Here is a 16,737-nt window from a genome sequence, read left to right as displayed (position 1 = left end):
TTAAAGGTAATATTAAAGGTAAAAATTACAGTACAAGTGTAGATATAGTTTAATATGAAATAAGAGGGTGACGGTCTGCACATTTTATATGCAGTACATGAAGTTGGCTCATGCACAAAATGTGGGCTATGCCTAAATATTGTGGCTTTAGTCAGTGTATCACAGTGTAACACACCCTTCCTTCTATTTTATACCAAGTACTGTAGACAATAGGCATAGCTTCCTGGCCACTTGATCTAAAAATACAGGCCCTTTTTTTCACTTTATAAAGTTTACTATTCTGCTAGTATGCTTCTCTCCAAGCCATTGCTTCTGATAGCACTCAATTGATTGTGCATGGAACGGTTATAGGTGGAACTCTGTGGGTTTTTTTTAAAAAAAAATTTTTGGGGATTTATAACTTTGAAAAAGACACCTATACCCATTGGTGTCCATTTGTTGATTGACATGAGCCATTCACAGAGCAGAGCATGCAGCGTTTGCACAATGTGTTTGTCATGCCATACACACCTGGATTTCACCGTGTCTTTGGGTTAACAGTAACAGAATTAGTTATTCTGAAGATCATCTAAATACCATATGTATTGTGCTGATCAGTTTAAAGGAACAGTAACACAAAAAAAGGTTTTTTAAAGTAATGACAAAATAATGTACTGTTGTGTTGCACTGGTAAAACTGGCGTGTTTGCTTCAGAAACACAACTATAGTTTATATAAACAAGCTGCTGTGTGGCCATGGGGGCAGCCATTGAAGCACAAGGTACACAGTAGATAACATATAAGTACTACAATAGTTTATATAAACAAGCTGCTGTGTAGCCATGGGGGCAGCCTTTCAAGCACGGGATACAGAGTAGATAACAGATAAATTCTGAATAATCCCATTACTGATCTTATCTATCTGCTGTGTATCCTGTGCCTTTCCTCCTTTTCAACTTTGAATTGCTGCCCCTATGGCTACACAGCAGCTTGTTTATATAAACTACAGTAGTGTTTTTGAAGCTGCTGTGTGGCCATGGGGGCAGCCATTGAAGCATTAGATAACAGATAAGGACTACAATAGTTTATATAAACAAGCTGCTGTGTAGCCATGGGGGCAGCCTTTCAAGCACGGGATACACAGTAGATAACAGAAATTCTGAATAATCCCATTACTGAGCTTATCTGTTATCTGCTGTGTATCCTGTGCAAATACACTAGTTTTACCAGTGCAGCACATTATATTATAGCTTCAGTACTTTAAAAGACTTTCATTTTATAATCCCCAATATATTCTGACAATAACTGACTAATAAAGCAGATAAAGGGCTTTCAATCTAAATGAAAAAGTATGTGTATGAAACAATGTAGGGATGGGCAAAATCAGGATATGGCAGAGAGAGCTGTTCAGAATCCTTCTTGGCTTATCTCTGTTTTGCCACCTTGTGGTCAGTTCTAATAACAGCAGGCACATTGTTATGAGCTGATGTATTGGAGACAGTGTGGAAACTGAAGGAAAGAAATAACCATTTTTTAAAAAAAATAAACCTATATTTTGCAGAGTAAAAGCCCTTATCACCGGGGGGAATATAGTGTTTACAGCACCTTCCAGAGCCACGAGCCAGAATTTGATTACTTGAAAAGTTTAGAAATAGAAGAAAAGATCAACAAGATCCGGTGGCTACCGCAAAAGAATGCAGCACAGTTCCTGTTGTCTACGAATGGTGAGTGTGGGATATCTAAGCCTTTGAAAAAGCAGGAAAATGGGTTTTGTGTAAAGCCATAATTGCTACTCCTGCCCAATTCCTCATCCCATAGGAAGGAGCATATATTGTTTCTTATCCCTTAAATTGGAATATTATCGGAATTAATGCCCACTGTGATTACTTTAAAGGGATTCTGTCACGATTTTTATGGTGTACTAAACTACACTGTTTATAGTGCAAATAATTCACTCTACAATATAAAACTTCTTTCCTGAACCGGCAAGTGTATTTTTTTTTTAAGTTGTAATATTGGTGTATAGGCAGCCATCTCGGGTCATTTTGCCTGGTCATGTGATTTCAGAAAAGAGCCAGCACTTAAGGATGGAACTGCTTTCTGGCAGGCTGTTGTTTCTCCAACTCAATGTAACTGAATGTGTCTTAGTGAGACCTGGATTTTACTATTGAGTGCTGTTCCCTTAGATCTACCAGGCAGATGTTATCTTGTGTTAGGGAGCTGCTATCTCGTTGCCTTCCCATTGTTCGGCTGCTGGGGGGTAAAGGGAGGGGGTGATATCACTCCAACTTGCAGCAAAGAGTGACTGTAATTTATCAGAGCACGAGTCACATGACTGGGGGCAGCTGGGAAACTGACTGGCTAGCCCCATGTCAGATTTCAAAATTAAATATAAAAAAAATCTGTTTGCTCTTTTGAGAAACATATTTCAGTGCAGAATTCTGCTGGCGCAGGGCTATGAACTTGTGTTTTGAAAAAAACATGTTTTCCCATGACAGTATCCCTTTACCCTTTCTAGTCTTGAATTTTCTGCTGAATTGTAAGTGCCATACCTTGCGCCCATCTTGTTTTATGAATGGCAAACCATTGACACTAAACACTGAATAAGGATTGTGCTTGTAGATCTCCATGTAGCATCATTAAGGCATAGATTATCAAGATTCTATTTACAGTCTTCAGACCCTAAGAGAAATATGAATTGTTAATCCACTACCCCTGTGTTTATGTGTGAAATTTGCTCTGCTGGCACACTTCATGCATGCAAAGTACTTGCTACTGGTATAGCAGCTTGCATATCATTATGTAGAAATAGTCCATTCCCAATGTAAGTGCTTTATTTCCCTGTGCACATGCATTATCACTCACTGCACTTTGATTGCTTCTAGAGCAGCTGCAGAGCTGATGCTTGCCATTATCTGTAAGACAATGCTGTGTCTGTTACCAACAACTTTGCAGATCGACTTTGATCTGAAAATTCTGTATGTAACTGGGGCATTTAGATTTAATATTACATGTTCTGGGGATTGCTGTGCTTCTCTGACGTGACACCCTACAGGTGTCCAGGAAAAAAAAAGCACTAGTGTGCGGGTCTTTGTATGTTACAGTAGTCCCCATATTAAAGTATTCAATTTAATTTCTAACTCCAGTTGAGATTCAGCAAGTTTTGATTTAGGAACAGGTCCGGAGTTACTGACTTAGAAGGGCCATGGCAATTAAGAAAACTGGGGAAAACTAGATTATAGCCCTTTATTTTTGCAGCCTTTTAGATTTAGCAGGGATTCTGGATCTTAACATTCATTTATTTGCCATTGATGATGTTTGGATTATTATTAACATGTATTTTTAGAGCGCCAACATATTGCGCAGTGCTGTACTTTCAAATTGTCTAGGAATAATTACGGAGTATAATATTTTGTATGTTTATCTGCCACCCTCACCAAGGGGCCCTTGGAACTGACTGCTTAGGAACCAGAGCAGTCTCTGTATTTAACATTTAAATGGTTTAGAATTGGAAGTTTCCAGTGTAAAACCAATGCAGCAGTGTCATCCCTTAGAACCCATATCCAGGGTATGATGCATTATTTCAGGCCCTATATTTCTGTGCTGTCCTGTGGAAGCTTACAGCAACTGGTAAGTCTATTGCAAAGCCTCGTTTATACTGCCATTGTTCTTTAAAGGATTTTTTTCCCCAAAACGCATCAGTTAATAGTGCTGCTTCAGCAGAATTCTTCACTGAAATCCATTTCTCAAAAGAGCAAACAGATTTTCATTTTGAATTCTGACATGGGGCTAGATATATTGTCAGTTTCCCAGCTGCCCCCAGTCATGTGACTTGTGCTGTGATAAACGTCAGTCATTCTTTACTGCTGTACTGCAAGTTGGAGTGATATCACCCCCTCCCTTTCCCCCAGCAGCCTAACAGCAGAACAATGGGAAGGTTACCAGATAGCAACTCCCTAATCAAAGTTAACAGATCTCTGGTAGATATAAGAACAACACTCAATAGTAAAATCCAGGTCACCCACTGTGACTCCTTTAGTTACATTGAATAGGAGAAACAATAGCCTGCCAGAAAGCTGTTCCGTCCTAAAGTGCTGGCTTATTTGCAGTGTAATTTAGAAATAAAAACTGCACCATAAAAATCATGACAGAATCCCTTTAGTGAGTTAAAAAGACAGTGCTCTCTTTGTGTTTAGCCTTTGGATATATGCGCAGTTCCCCTGCGTTCTGGACAGCACCATTATCATTCCTGAGTGTAAGGTCTCTGTGTTTTCTCTCCAGATAAGACTATTAAACTGTGGAAAATCAGTGAACGTGACAAGAGGCCAGAGGGTTACAACCTAAAGGAAGAAAATGGGAGGTATAGGGATCCAACCACTGTGACCACACTAAGGGTGAGTTCCCACAGCTAACTCCTTGATGACTCCTATAGAGCAAACGCTCTGTAAGGCTACACATGTATCCACAATAATAACCATTTGCAGATAAATAACAATTTGCAGGTAAAATCTGAATGGAGGCATTCAAATCACAATGAAAAGTACAATCTCATGGATATAGGGATAAACAGATTATATGGGTGAAATAGGGGAACAGAGGAGGGGGGTCTATTCCGATCTATGAGGAAGATGTTAGTTAGTAGTAGTCTTGACTGTTTAAAGGAAAGCCAACTGAACCATTTTGTACTATAAATACTAAACTGATCTGGCGAGAGCAAGGAGAGTTCCTCAAATTTGTGTATTTCCTCCAGTTTTTATACCATTCTTGGTTGGTACTGTGGTTTGTTTCCACTTCTGTGGTATCAATATTTTAGCTGCATTCAGTAGATGGGGTTCGATAGTGGAGACAAAGGTAGAGTGGTTTATCCATATGGAATAACAAAACTTAAGCTGGATCGGCTATATCATAATTCAAAATATGGCATCGCTTGTCTGATATTATCCCAATAAGGTTTAATGTCCAGAATATGTGTAGCGAGGATCTGTGCTGCACCACCAACATCAGCATTTGTATGTTTATAAATCTATTTTAATCTGGAGGAAGTATAGTACCATCTAGAGACTATTTTATAGTTTTTTTCCTGGAATCTGCAGCACCTGGTGCTCTTAAAGCATTTAATGAGATTACTAAACTGTTCGCTATGTTTGTAACTTTGTTTTTTTTATGCCTGTGACCTGAAAATCATGCTATAACGCAAAGGTGTCCATTAATTGCTCCATTACCTGCCTGTGAGGCTAGAACACTACTGTCCTTTATTGTATAGATATTAAGAGGGCAGATGGAAAATCCAGTAGGCTAAGCTCTGCCTTGGCTTGCATGCCCAATTCAACAGTCCCAGCACAAATCACAAGGTCAGCACCAACATTCTGACAAGTCTTCTCAACCAGAAAAAGGCTTATAAATGCAAAGCATTTGTGCTACTCCTAAATGGTGCAGTGTTATCTCTAGCACCCACTGCTTTCTCTTTTGGTTTCACAAAATAGGTGTGCATGGACTCCATACATAGCTCTTTAAAATCAATGTCCTCCTCCCTTCTGCTAATAATTCCTTCATGCTGATTTCCGCTGCAGGTGCCGGTTTTCCGCCCCATGGACTTGATGGTTGAAGCGAGTCCGCGACGGATATTCGCCAATGCCCACACGTATCACATCAACTCCATCTCTGTCAACAGTGACTATGAGACCTACCTATCAGCGGATGACCTAAGAGTCAACTTGTGGCACTTGGAAATAACGGATCGGAGCTTTAGTATCCTTTTTATTACTTGGAGTTAAAATGGTTTGGAGTATGTTTAATCCTACTTTATGGAAAGGGTCATATAATACCCCCATCCTGGGACTATTGTGTCGGCCATACAGCTCTGGTGCTTAAAGGGGAACTATAGCAAAAATGAACATTTTATATAAGCTTCATCATATTGAAATCAGAAACTTTCTAAATGCAATCAATTTAAAATTCTGCATTGTTTCTGAAATAATCAAGTTTATCTTCACTATGCCTCTCTCAGCATCTGTTTCTCTTCATTCTCTCTTCATGCAGCAGTTGGGTGTCAGATAGTCATTGAAAGTTAGATCCAATATATCTTATCCCCCTATAAGATATATTGGATATAACTCTCAATGGCCATAGCAGATGAGTTAGAGCTCACTCAAATAACTGATTTCAGTACAAGCCCAACTGCTGCATGAAGAGAGAATGAAGAGAAACAGATGCTGAGAGAGGAATAGTGAAGATAAACTTGATTACAGAAACCGTACAGAATTTTTAATTGCTTCTACATAGAAAGTTTTTTTTCCAGTATGATGAAGCTTTTATTTAATTTTCGCGATAGTTCCCCTTTAAGTGATAATCTGTACAATACAATTCCTTCACTCCCTGTCACAGATATTGTAGATATTAAACCTGCCAACATGGAGGAGCTGACGGAAGTCATCACTGCTGCAGAGTTCCACCCTCACCACTGTAACACTTTTGTATACAGCAGCAGCAAGGGCACTATCCGCCTTTGTGACATGCGCGAGTCAGCGTTGTGCGATCGCCACTCCAAGTGTAAGTAGCATTCAGGTACTATATGCATGCATTCCCCACAGCCTGGTTACAGTTAGTGTTTTTAAGACAAAGCGTAAAGGCTGATGGTCTGATGCTAAACAATGGGTTAAGATTGTTTTATATATTCTTCATCAACAGTATTTGAGGAGCCAGAGGATCCCAGCAATAGGTCATTCTTCTCAGAGATCATCTCTTCCATATCTGATGTGAAATTCAGCCACAACGGTCGCTATATGATGACTAGGGACTATCTGTCAGTCAAGATCTGGGATCTGAATATGGAAAGCAGGCCCGTGGAAACATATCAGGTCAGCTATCATAGCATATGCCTTAAAGGAGAAGGAAAGCTAGAGAGGCATTTTATTGCCAATAGATTAGCTGCAATAGGGCAAGCTAGAATGCTATATTTATTCTGTAGAATGTTTTACCATACCTGAGTAAAAAGCTCTAGAAACGCTCTGTTTGTTTAGAATAGGAGCTGTAGTATTAATGGGGTGTGACATCACTTCCTGCCTGAGTCTCTCCCTGCTCTGGGTTCAGATTACAGTAGAGAAGGGAGGGGTGGGGGGAGAGGAGCAAACTGAGCATGCTCTTGCCCAGGGCAATGAGGTTTAAGCTGAAGGCAGGAAGTCTGATACAGAAGCCCATGTTTACACAATAGAAGGAAAGAAATGCAGTGTTTCTTTTGACAGGGGACTCAGAGCAACATTACTTTGGGGGTTTACTGGTATATTTAGATGGACCTTTCTGATAAGGCTTACTTAGATTTAACCTTTCCTTCTCCTTTAAAGGGGAACTATTGCAAAAATTTTAAATGAATAGAAACTTCCGCATACTGAAATAAATCAAGTTTATGTTCACTATCCCTCTCTCAGCATCTGTTTCTCTTCATTCTGTCTTCATGGAGGAGTTGGGTGTCAAGATAGCCATTGACAGTTAGATATTTTCTTATAGGGGGGCTCCTTTAAAATGTATTAGAGCTCACACTATTAAAATCACCAGACATCTTGTCTCTCTACATGAAGGATTTGTGCAAAAAGCAGTTTTGTTAGATTTTGTTTTTACTGGAGTAAGTTATTTGAGAGAGCTCTAATACATCTGCTAGGAAAGGAAGATCCTCTATAAGATATATTTGGATCTAACTGTCAATGACTATCTAACTATCTGACACTCAACTGCTGCATGAAGACAGAATGAAGTGAAACAGATGCTGAGAGAGGGATCTGTGCTACTTATGGCACAAGACAAGGACAGGTCAGTTGACCAGATACAGCTCATCCAATAAACCGCGTAGAGTATATTATGTAGCACTAGGAAAATGAAGGTACTGCCCAAGTCACAGTGAATACATACTTAATTTGTCATTGATAATGAGGGTGCAATGCTTAATTTCCCATAATTCCACATCTAAATTCCTTTTCTGCTTATTTGAGCTTTAAAGGGGAAGGAAAGCACCGAAGCAGATTATTACCAATAGATTAGTCACAATAGTGCAAGCTATAACACTATATTTATTCTGCAGAATGCTTTACCATAACTGAGTTAATAGCTCTAGAAGCTCTGTTTGTTTAGGATAGCAGCTGCCATATTAGCTTTGTGTGACATGACTTCCTGCCTTAGTCTCTTCCTGCTGCTCATAGCTCTGGGCTCGGATTACAGGAGGGAGGGAAAGAGAGGCCAAACTGAGCATGCTCAAGCCCTAGCCCTGGAGGTTTAAGCTTAAAACAGGAAGTCTGATACAGAAGCCCATGTGTACACAATAGAAGGAAAGATATACTGTATTCCTTTTGACAGAGGACTCGGAGCAGCATTACTTTGAGAGTTTACTTGTGTATTTTTATAGACCTTTCTGATAGTTTACTTAATTTTAGCCTTTATGTCTCCTTTAATGCTCATGTTGCTTAGTGTATTTTTATATTCAAGGCTAATATTTCTCAATGGCACCCAGGGCTATTTTATAATTGGGCAAAGTTCACTTACCTGATACCCCAGTGTGGTGGTCCTGTTAACAGAAAATTGCAGGGTATTGCTGCAGAAGTCCTCCATTGCCAGCTTTTGCTGTCTGGTAATTTGCACCCTAGCAAGCAGATTGCTAATTGCTGGTTTGTCATTGGACTTCTTTATGCCCTGTATCCACGGGGGTTATGAAATACATTGGAAACTGCTCTGGCATTACATGTGTGCTGGATCCTTCTCTACATTGCTTTATATTCTTCTTAGCCAAATCAACACTACTTTACTGGTGTTTTTAGCACCAGCTGCAGCAATGTAGACAGTGAGGAGCCCCCTGTGAGGATGGACATATCTGTGTTTGGCCATTTTAAAGCTTCCAGGTGTAGCAAGAAAAGCCTTTGGTGTCTTGTAATCAAAGAATCTGCATATTGCTAAACTGACTGTAATTTCTAATCAGGTACATGAATACCTCAGGAGTAAGCTCTGCTCCTTATATGAAAATGACTGCATCTTCGACAAGTTCGAGTGCTGTTGGAATGGGCCAGACAAGTGAGTACTACATTAAACAGAAATCAATTACAGCTAGAAGGTGCATATGGCTGAATGTTATTCTGGGAATTGTATGCACATTGCTTGGCATTCACTGCTATACATTTGTATGTAATGCAAGCAAGATATCCGTTAATCCCTCAAAAACATTGTTTCAACAATTTAGAATTAATCTGTAAAAATTGCCATGTTTTGGTAGATAACAGAACAACAGATGAGCTTCAGATTCCTTCCTCTGTGCTGGGTTACCCACTTTAAATGACCGGTAACATCAAGAAATGAGTGTTTTAAAGGAATGACAATATCATGTACTGTTGCCCTGCACTGGTAAAACTGGTATGTTTGCTTCATAAACACTACTATAGTTTCAAACACAGGATACACCGTAGATAACATATAAGTTCTGAAGAATCCCATTGTATACTACAGAGCTTATCTGTTATCTGCTGGGTATCCTGTGTTTGAATGGCTGCCCCCATGGCTACACAACAGCTTGTTTCTATAAACTATTGTATTGTTTCTGAAGCATTATTATTATTATTCATTATTATTCTTAGTCATTATTCTTATTAAACTATTGTAGAGTTTCAGTTTTACCAGTGTAGCACATTATCACATTATATTATTACTTTAATAGACTTGCATTTTTTGTGGGGTGTTACTGTTCCTTTAAAGGAGCATGTTACATAAGCACTTCATGGTAGGAAATGGCTACAGATGCTTGTAAGGCTTATAGCATACGCATTCTCATTTATCAACACTGAGCAAATTTGACCATGGGCAGTTACCTATAATCAGTGATTAGCTTTTTGAACCCGCTGCAAGTAGAACAATGAATGCAGCAATTTGGTTGCTGTGGGTTACTGCCAATGGGCAAATTTGCCCAGTATTGATGACCCCCACAGTGTTTTGATGCCCCACAGGTTAGAATGTAAATCACTGGTAGGGTGTAAACTTAGGGGTATATTTATCAAAAAAAGTGAAGTTAGAGATCACCACTCTCCATTCTATGGGATTTTTAAGAGTATTTACCAATGGGTGAAAATGAATGCAGAGTGGCGGAATTTCACTCTAGAGGACCTCTGACTTCACTCTGATAAAATATACTCCATAGTGTGAAGTTATGAAGTTTCCTCGCAAGGAAACATTGGGCTAATTTGGAATGTTGCCACACCGTGTGTTTCACCCTTTGCATTTTAACCAGTGGGAAGGAAACAAAGAACATTTTGTTGTCTGTGATAGCCAAGACTTATCGCAGGCGATGAAATGTCCCATTACCCTAAAGGTGTCTGGAGATTATCCAGACTAAATAGAGATCTGAGGTAAGGTTTTGATCTCGGATGCAGCTATTTATACCTCCACTTTCCATGACCAATTCAGTTTTCCCATAATTTGAGCAGCAGCCTGAGCTTGTATATAATAATAATAATGCAGGTGTAGCACATTCACCCTGGTGTGGAGTATTCACCTCCTACCTCCCACACTATCTCCACAGCGTTGTCATGACTGGCTCATACAACAACTTCTTCCGGATGTTTGACCGCAACACCAAACGTGACATCACCCTGGAGGCGTCGCGGGAGAATAGCAAACCTCGCACGGTGCTGAAACCCCGAAAGGTGTGCGCCAGCGGCAAGCGGAAGAAGGACGAGATCACGGTGGACAGTCTTGATTTCAACAAGAAGATCTTGCACACGGCCTGGCACCCTAAGGAGAACATCATCGCAGTGGCTACTACCAATAACCTGTACATATTCCAGGACCGAGTCAATTAGCACTTGTAACGGGACAGCCCCTAGTTCCAATAGTCGAGCCTAGAATTCATAACCCTGTTTCAAATCCGAGGAAAATTTCCAACAGTACGGAAACGTTTTTTTCCAGTCCCTCCTGGTCTGACTTTTTCCAGTGTTTAAGGTGCCATTGATATTCTTTTTATAGCTGCGCGGGGAAAATCCCCTGCAACTGTCATTTTCTTGCCCAGCTGGAGTAACACTGGGTTTACTGTATCTTTATTTTTTTTCTTTTTAACCATCTCGCCTGACTTGTAGATTTAATGTTTTTTTTATTATTATTTTGTGATGTCAAATGCAGTAAAGGCCTTTACAGTCTAGGATTGTACCTGTAGGGCGGAGTACGGTTACCCCCTACAGTACTAATGAAATGAATTTTGTAACCTTGTTATATTTTTTTCCCGTACAAAGGTGTCTGTTTATTTTTTTATCCACTCTAGATTTTTTTTCATTTTACAGCTGGCATCAAGTTCATTTGCCACCCCCTTTTCTGTCCCCTCTCTCTCGCTGTTCTACTTTTGTTTGTCTCCTGCCCTTTCCCTCCCTGCCCTGCACCGGTATAAATCCAACCGCTATACAGCACACAGGGAAATGGTTTGACCTCGGCAGGATTGGTGGGAGGGAAGGTCTGTGGCAGAAAGTTGTCTCGGTCACACTTTTTAAAGACAACCTGACTGTAATCACTTCTTGCCTTTTTTGCCACTGAAGGGGGTGGGACAAAAGGATATAAGGAGAAAACAAAAATAATAAAAAGCCAAAAAAGGAAGGATAAAAACTACTGAATAAAAACCATGGAGAAATGTGATGTGTGTGTGTAATCAGTATGTACGTTTATCTGATGGGTATGGGCTTTCTGGATTAAGCAGCCGTAAAATACAGACCTAAGTTGAGCCCTTTAAAGGAGAACTATAGCCTAACTAAAGAAGTAGGTTAGAAATGTTGTACATTATGTTTTGGGCTTCCACAGCCCTTTAGCAGGGAAGATCTGTGTCTCCAAAGATGCCCCAGTAGCTCCCCATCTTTTTTTTGCTGCTGTTACTTACTGAGCTTAGGGACCCACTCACAAAATACAGTACAAAGAGTAGAAATGTCACAGTATAAGGCTGATTAGTAATTAATATAGATAATTACTACATGGCAGCACAGAAACCAGTGCAACTGGCATCAGAATTTAATCAGCCCAGTAGCATCAGCTTATATTACAGACAAACCTAATTTTCTGCTTGATAATTTGCGACGACCCCTAAGCTTAACTTCTCAACAGCTGCTCAGAGCCCACTAACCATGCGAGTGTCACAGACACTTTTCCAAGATGGTGACCCCCTGTGACAAGTTTGAAGTCCTGGATTATTGCTGCTATTGCAAAGCTGTAACGTTAGGTTGGTGCAATAAGTTTAGTATATAATGTATGGCATTTTTAGCCATATTAATTTTTAGGGTTTAGTTCTCCTTTAAGATATCAGCTTGCCATGTTCTCCCATTGGGAATAACCAGCAGCAAACACACCGTCTGGTGTAACATAGGTAGTTGGGTCTGTATATTTGGACCGCTCATAAGATTTTTATAGTAAGGATTGTCCAGACCTCAGCTTTTCTCTTCTTGTAAGCTTTTTCCAGCTCCTGGACAAAGGCAGTATGGGGCCTTTCTGCTCTGCAAAAAGCTACAGACCCTCTATATAGCTATTGTGATGGGTATCACTTCTGGAAACAGTGATAAGCATCTCCAGTCCCCTGAGAATAAATACGCAGCATTAGCTCTGTTGTACCGGTTTTAGTACACTACAGGGTGTGGAGACTGCTTTGTCTGCTGAGGGATGTTCTACCACAGCCTTCAGTTTAAAACGGCAATTAATTTCCTTTAATGCCTTAGGGCAGGGGTCCCTAACATTTTTTTTTATTGTGAGCCACATTTAAATGTAAAGGGTTGGAGAGCAACACAAGCATGAAAAAGTCTATGGCAATGTCAAATAAGGGCTGTGATTGTAGCCTCTATATGTACTGGTAGCCTACAGGAGACTCTGTTTGGCAGTACACCTGGGTTTTATGCGACTAAAAAAATAAGCACTTGCTTTGAGGCCACTGGGAGAAACATCCAAGGGGTTGGAGAGCAACATGTTGCTCATGAGCTACTGGTTGGGGATCACTGCCTTCACAACCCTAGAATATGCTCTAGTTTTCCCTTGTGATGTGTTCCTAAGCTTATCTGTAGTAGGGTTCCCTATGATTGAAGGTTGCTACTATAGGCATCATGTCTCCTTACTATACCTGTTATCCCACAGCCACACTCCCTTCCCAGTGAGTATTATCCCACTGTTACTATAGGCACCATCTCTCCCTACTATACCTGCTATCCCACAGCCACAGTCCCTTCCCAGAGACTATTATCCCACTGTTACTATAGGCACCATCTCTCCCTACTATACCTGCTATCCCACAGTCACACTCCCTTCCCAGAGACTATTATCCCACTGTTACTATAGGCACCATCTCTCCCTACTATACCTGTTATCCCACAGTCACACTCCCTTCCCAGAGGCCATTTTCTAATCACTACTGCTACTGTGAGGAGGTGTTTGGAGAGCTCTGTGGAGTTGTGGCTTTTCCTAGGCCCGGCTGGGTCTGGGGGTTAGTATTGAAGACACTTCTGCTTTGTTTTTATTACCTTTCCCCACTCCATGGGGAAGAAGGAGATTATGCCTGCAAGTTATTCAGTGAAGACCCGTTTGGGCAGTAGCAGGAGGACTACTGATCCTAATATAGAGGTGACCGTGGAACGCACAACAAAGGGTAAGGTTTCCTGCTCCATTAAAGGAAAGAAAAGGAAAAGCTATTCCAGAAGCGGCATGGAGAGTGACTCTGACTCTGTGGAACTGGAGGCTGGTGTTGGAGTGACTGCAGGGAGCTGCGGAGCTACAACAGAGGCAAGCCAGGAGGAGAGAGTGGAGTCTGATGGCTGCAAGATGGCTGCTGATAGTGAGGAGCCTAGGAGTAGTGTGGCCCTGGAGGTTGCAGAAATTGCTCTGACCAACCAGGAGAAGGCTACAGACAACATGGAGCCTGGGTGCAGTATGGCCCTAGAGGTTGCAGAAAGTGCTCTGGGTGACCTGGAAATGGCGGCTGCCAGTAAGGAACATGGAAACCGTGTGGCCCTGGACACTGAGCAGGTAATGACTGTGACCCCCATGGGGAAAGCAGAAGTGTGTGAAGGGAATGTTCCCAAAGTGAGTGAGACTGTGATACAATATGACACTATTATTAAAGCATTGGAGGACTTGAGGAGTTTGGAAGATAAACAAAACGGTTTAAACAGAGACATTGATAAACTGATAGATGAACTGCAGTCGCTGAAAGGAGAGAGGAGAAACCAGGTTTTACGGGAGTTGACTTTCCTTGATAAGGATTTGAAGGAGACAGAGACTTACATTAAAGACATTCTGAATGTTATTGAGCCATGGAAGGAGCTTTATGGAAACCTGCAGAGGTTTAAGGAGATGCAGGAAGGCAAAGTGACTGCTGAGACTCTGCTTAAAGTTGCTGAACTGCTTAACGAAACAGAGGGTTCAAAAACTGTTGCTGAATGTAGCAGTGCTACAGACATTGCACAATATAATAGTGTTGGACATAATACTGATAACCATACTGATAATGTGTGTGCAGCTGCTGTGAGTGCTGGGGACAGTGAGGTGCAGGTGAATGCAATTAATGCAATTAATGCAATGCATGTGAGTGATGAGGCTGCTTTGGCTGAAGGGGGAGTGAGTGTAATGAATGCTGTGAGTGCTGGGGGCAGTGTGGAGCAAGTTGCAGGGAGAGGTGCAGCTGAGGTGCATGTGGTTGATGCAATGCAAGTGAGTGGGGGAGGGGAGGGAAAAAATGGGGTTTATTCTGCTGGGGAGAGCAATGTGCAAGGTGGGAGTGAGAGGGCTGCTGGGGCTGCTGGAGGTAATGTTTGGGAAGGGAGGAGGTTCTTCGCACGTGAGAGGGAAGATGACTCTGATCAGATTGATAAGAGAATAAATGTAGTTAAAATTAAGTGGGAGAATGAGAGAGAGGATTTCCCGGGGCGCAGGTTTGTTGCCAGAAACATAATTAAACAGTTGTTGGATTTCACCCCACAAGATATTTATGCTCTAACAAGTGTCACAGATATTGAATTTGACGTCAGTTTTAAATTATCCCAAGGGTTGGAGGAATTCTGGAGGAGGTATCATCTGAAGAAAGAGGCCAAGGAGTGGGAGGGGTTTAGGGTAATACCTGTCTCCAAACCTGAAACTAAAGTAGTGACTATAATGATGAAGAATGAGACGGTACATGAGCAGGACGTCCTCATATGGCTCAGGCGCCAGTGCTCTGTCTTATCCCCCCTGGTGCGACTGTTTGATGAGGAGGGTTTCTGGACGGGGGGATATAAAGTCCAAGTTAAACTGCATGTAGAGCACAATGTTCAGAGTCATCTCCCAAATTCGTTTTTCATTGGGAAAACAAGGGGTGTCTGCTTCTATGTGGGTCAGCCCAGACTATGCTATAAATGTGGGTCCAACAGGCATTATGCCATGAAATGTAATGTACAGAAATGTGCTTTGTGTGGGGAGACTGGGCACCCGAGCAAAGAATGTGTCCAGGCAATAAAATGTAACCTGTGCATGAAGTCAGGCCATGCTTATAGATCATGCCCCGAAGCCTGGCGCAACATTCAGCGAGCTTGTCCCAATTTGGCACAGGAGATGAGCACCCCAATGCCAGGGGAGAACCTGCCACAGACTGAGACAAGGAGGAAGGAGAGAGCAGAAGGGGTAAGAGAAACAGCTAGGGGGCGCCAAACAGAGGTGAGAGGGAAGGAGGCAGAGAAAGATGGAAGGAAGAGTGACACAGGGAAGAGTGAAGGGAATAAAAAGACAAAGGTACTGATGTCCCATGAGAAGGGGAGAGGAAGGGATGAGTGGAAAGTGGTGGGCAGCAAATCAAAGAAGAAAGTTAAAGAGAATAAGTGCCCTGGTGTAATTACCATTGAAACTGAAAATAGGTTTGTTTTGCCAGGGAGGAAATCATGGGGGGAATTGGCAGAGGAAGAAGCGACGAGAATAGAGGAAACACCTGAGAAAAGGAAAAGTCTCCCTTCCGTTATTTCCAGTAGGAAAAAGAGTAAGAGGGAAGAGATTTCTGAATCCCAGGAGGCAGATTGGGAGTCCCTTGAGGAGGAAGGAGGGATTGAGAGCCATGAGACAGGTATAAGGATTCAGGTGAAAAGATCAGGAGGCAAAAGTTTAGACAAGTCTTTAAATAAGAAACATAAAGATGGCTCCTGATATGCATTATATGAACATAACCAGAATGTTAAATCTTGTTTATGGGCTGATGGGTGCAGGGAGGGAAAATAATGTGGAAACTGAGAAATCTGTCGGAAACATGATGCTTTGCAGGAATGTTTATTTTCCTTTTTGATGTATTATTGATTTATTGCTTACTTCTGATCTGATTGAAATGTAATTGTATTTCTTTTGTAATTGTTTAATATTTTAATAAAATTCTCTCCCTACTATACCTGCTATCCCACAGTCACACTCCCTTCCCAGAGACTATTATCCCACTGTTACTATAGGCACCATCTCTCCCTACTATACCTGTTATCCCACAGTCACACTCCCTTCCCAGAGACTATTATAACTCTACTACTATAAGCACCATCTCTCCCGTCTATACTTGGCATCCCACAGGCCCATCCTAAATGGTACAATTCACATTATTTAGGGTTGCCACCTTGGTTGTCTTTCTATATATTCATCTTTTTTCCCTATTAATAACATTGGAATCAGCCATCATTTTTACTGGCCAGGTGGCAACCCTTTTGTGCTGCCTGCAGATTCAGTAAAACTTGCTGAGTGTTTATGACCTTTCACTTTATAAATGGTCCATGGTGCA

General features: G+C 41.3%; 1 protein-coding gene across 1 annotated transcript in view; it reads left to right on the top strand.

The window, feature by feature from the left end:
- The window catches only part of ppp2r2a.S (protein phosphatase 2 regulatory subunit B, alpha S homeolog), a 28,109-nt gene extending 16,487 nt beyond the window's left edge, over positions 1-11,622 (top strand). Inside the window, 7 exon segments of the mRNA NM_001090669.1 lie at positions 1,540-1,702; positions 4,260-4,372; positions 5,549-5,726; positions 6,363-6,527; positions 6,666-6,835; positions 8,938-9,029; positions 10,525-11,622. Coding sequence (NP_001084138.1) covers positions 1,540-1,702; positions 4,260-4,372; positions 5,549-5,726; positions 6,363-6,527; positions 6,666-6,835; positions 8,938-9,029; positions 10,525-10,804 — 1,161 coding nt within the window. The 3' untranslated portion in view covers positions 10,805-11,622.
- The last annotated feature ends 5,115 nt before the right edge of the window (positions 11,623-16,737 follow it).

This window comes from Xenopus laevis, chromosome 3S (genome assembly GCF_017654675.1).
Source record: "Xenopus laevis strain J_2021 chromosome 3S, Xenopus_laevis_v10.1, whole genome shotgun sequence".
NCBI lineage: Eukaryota > Metazoa > Chordata > Amphibia > Anura > Pipidae > Xenopus > Xenopus laevis.
This window is presented reverse-complemented; position numbering and strand designations above follow the sequence as displayed.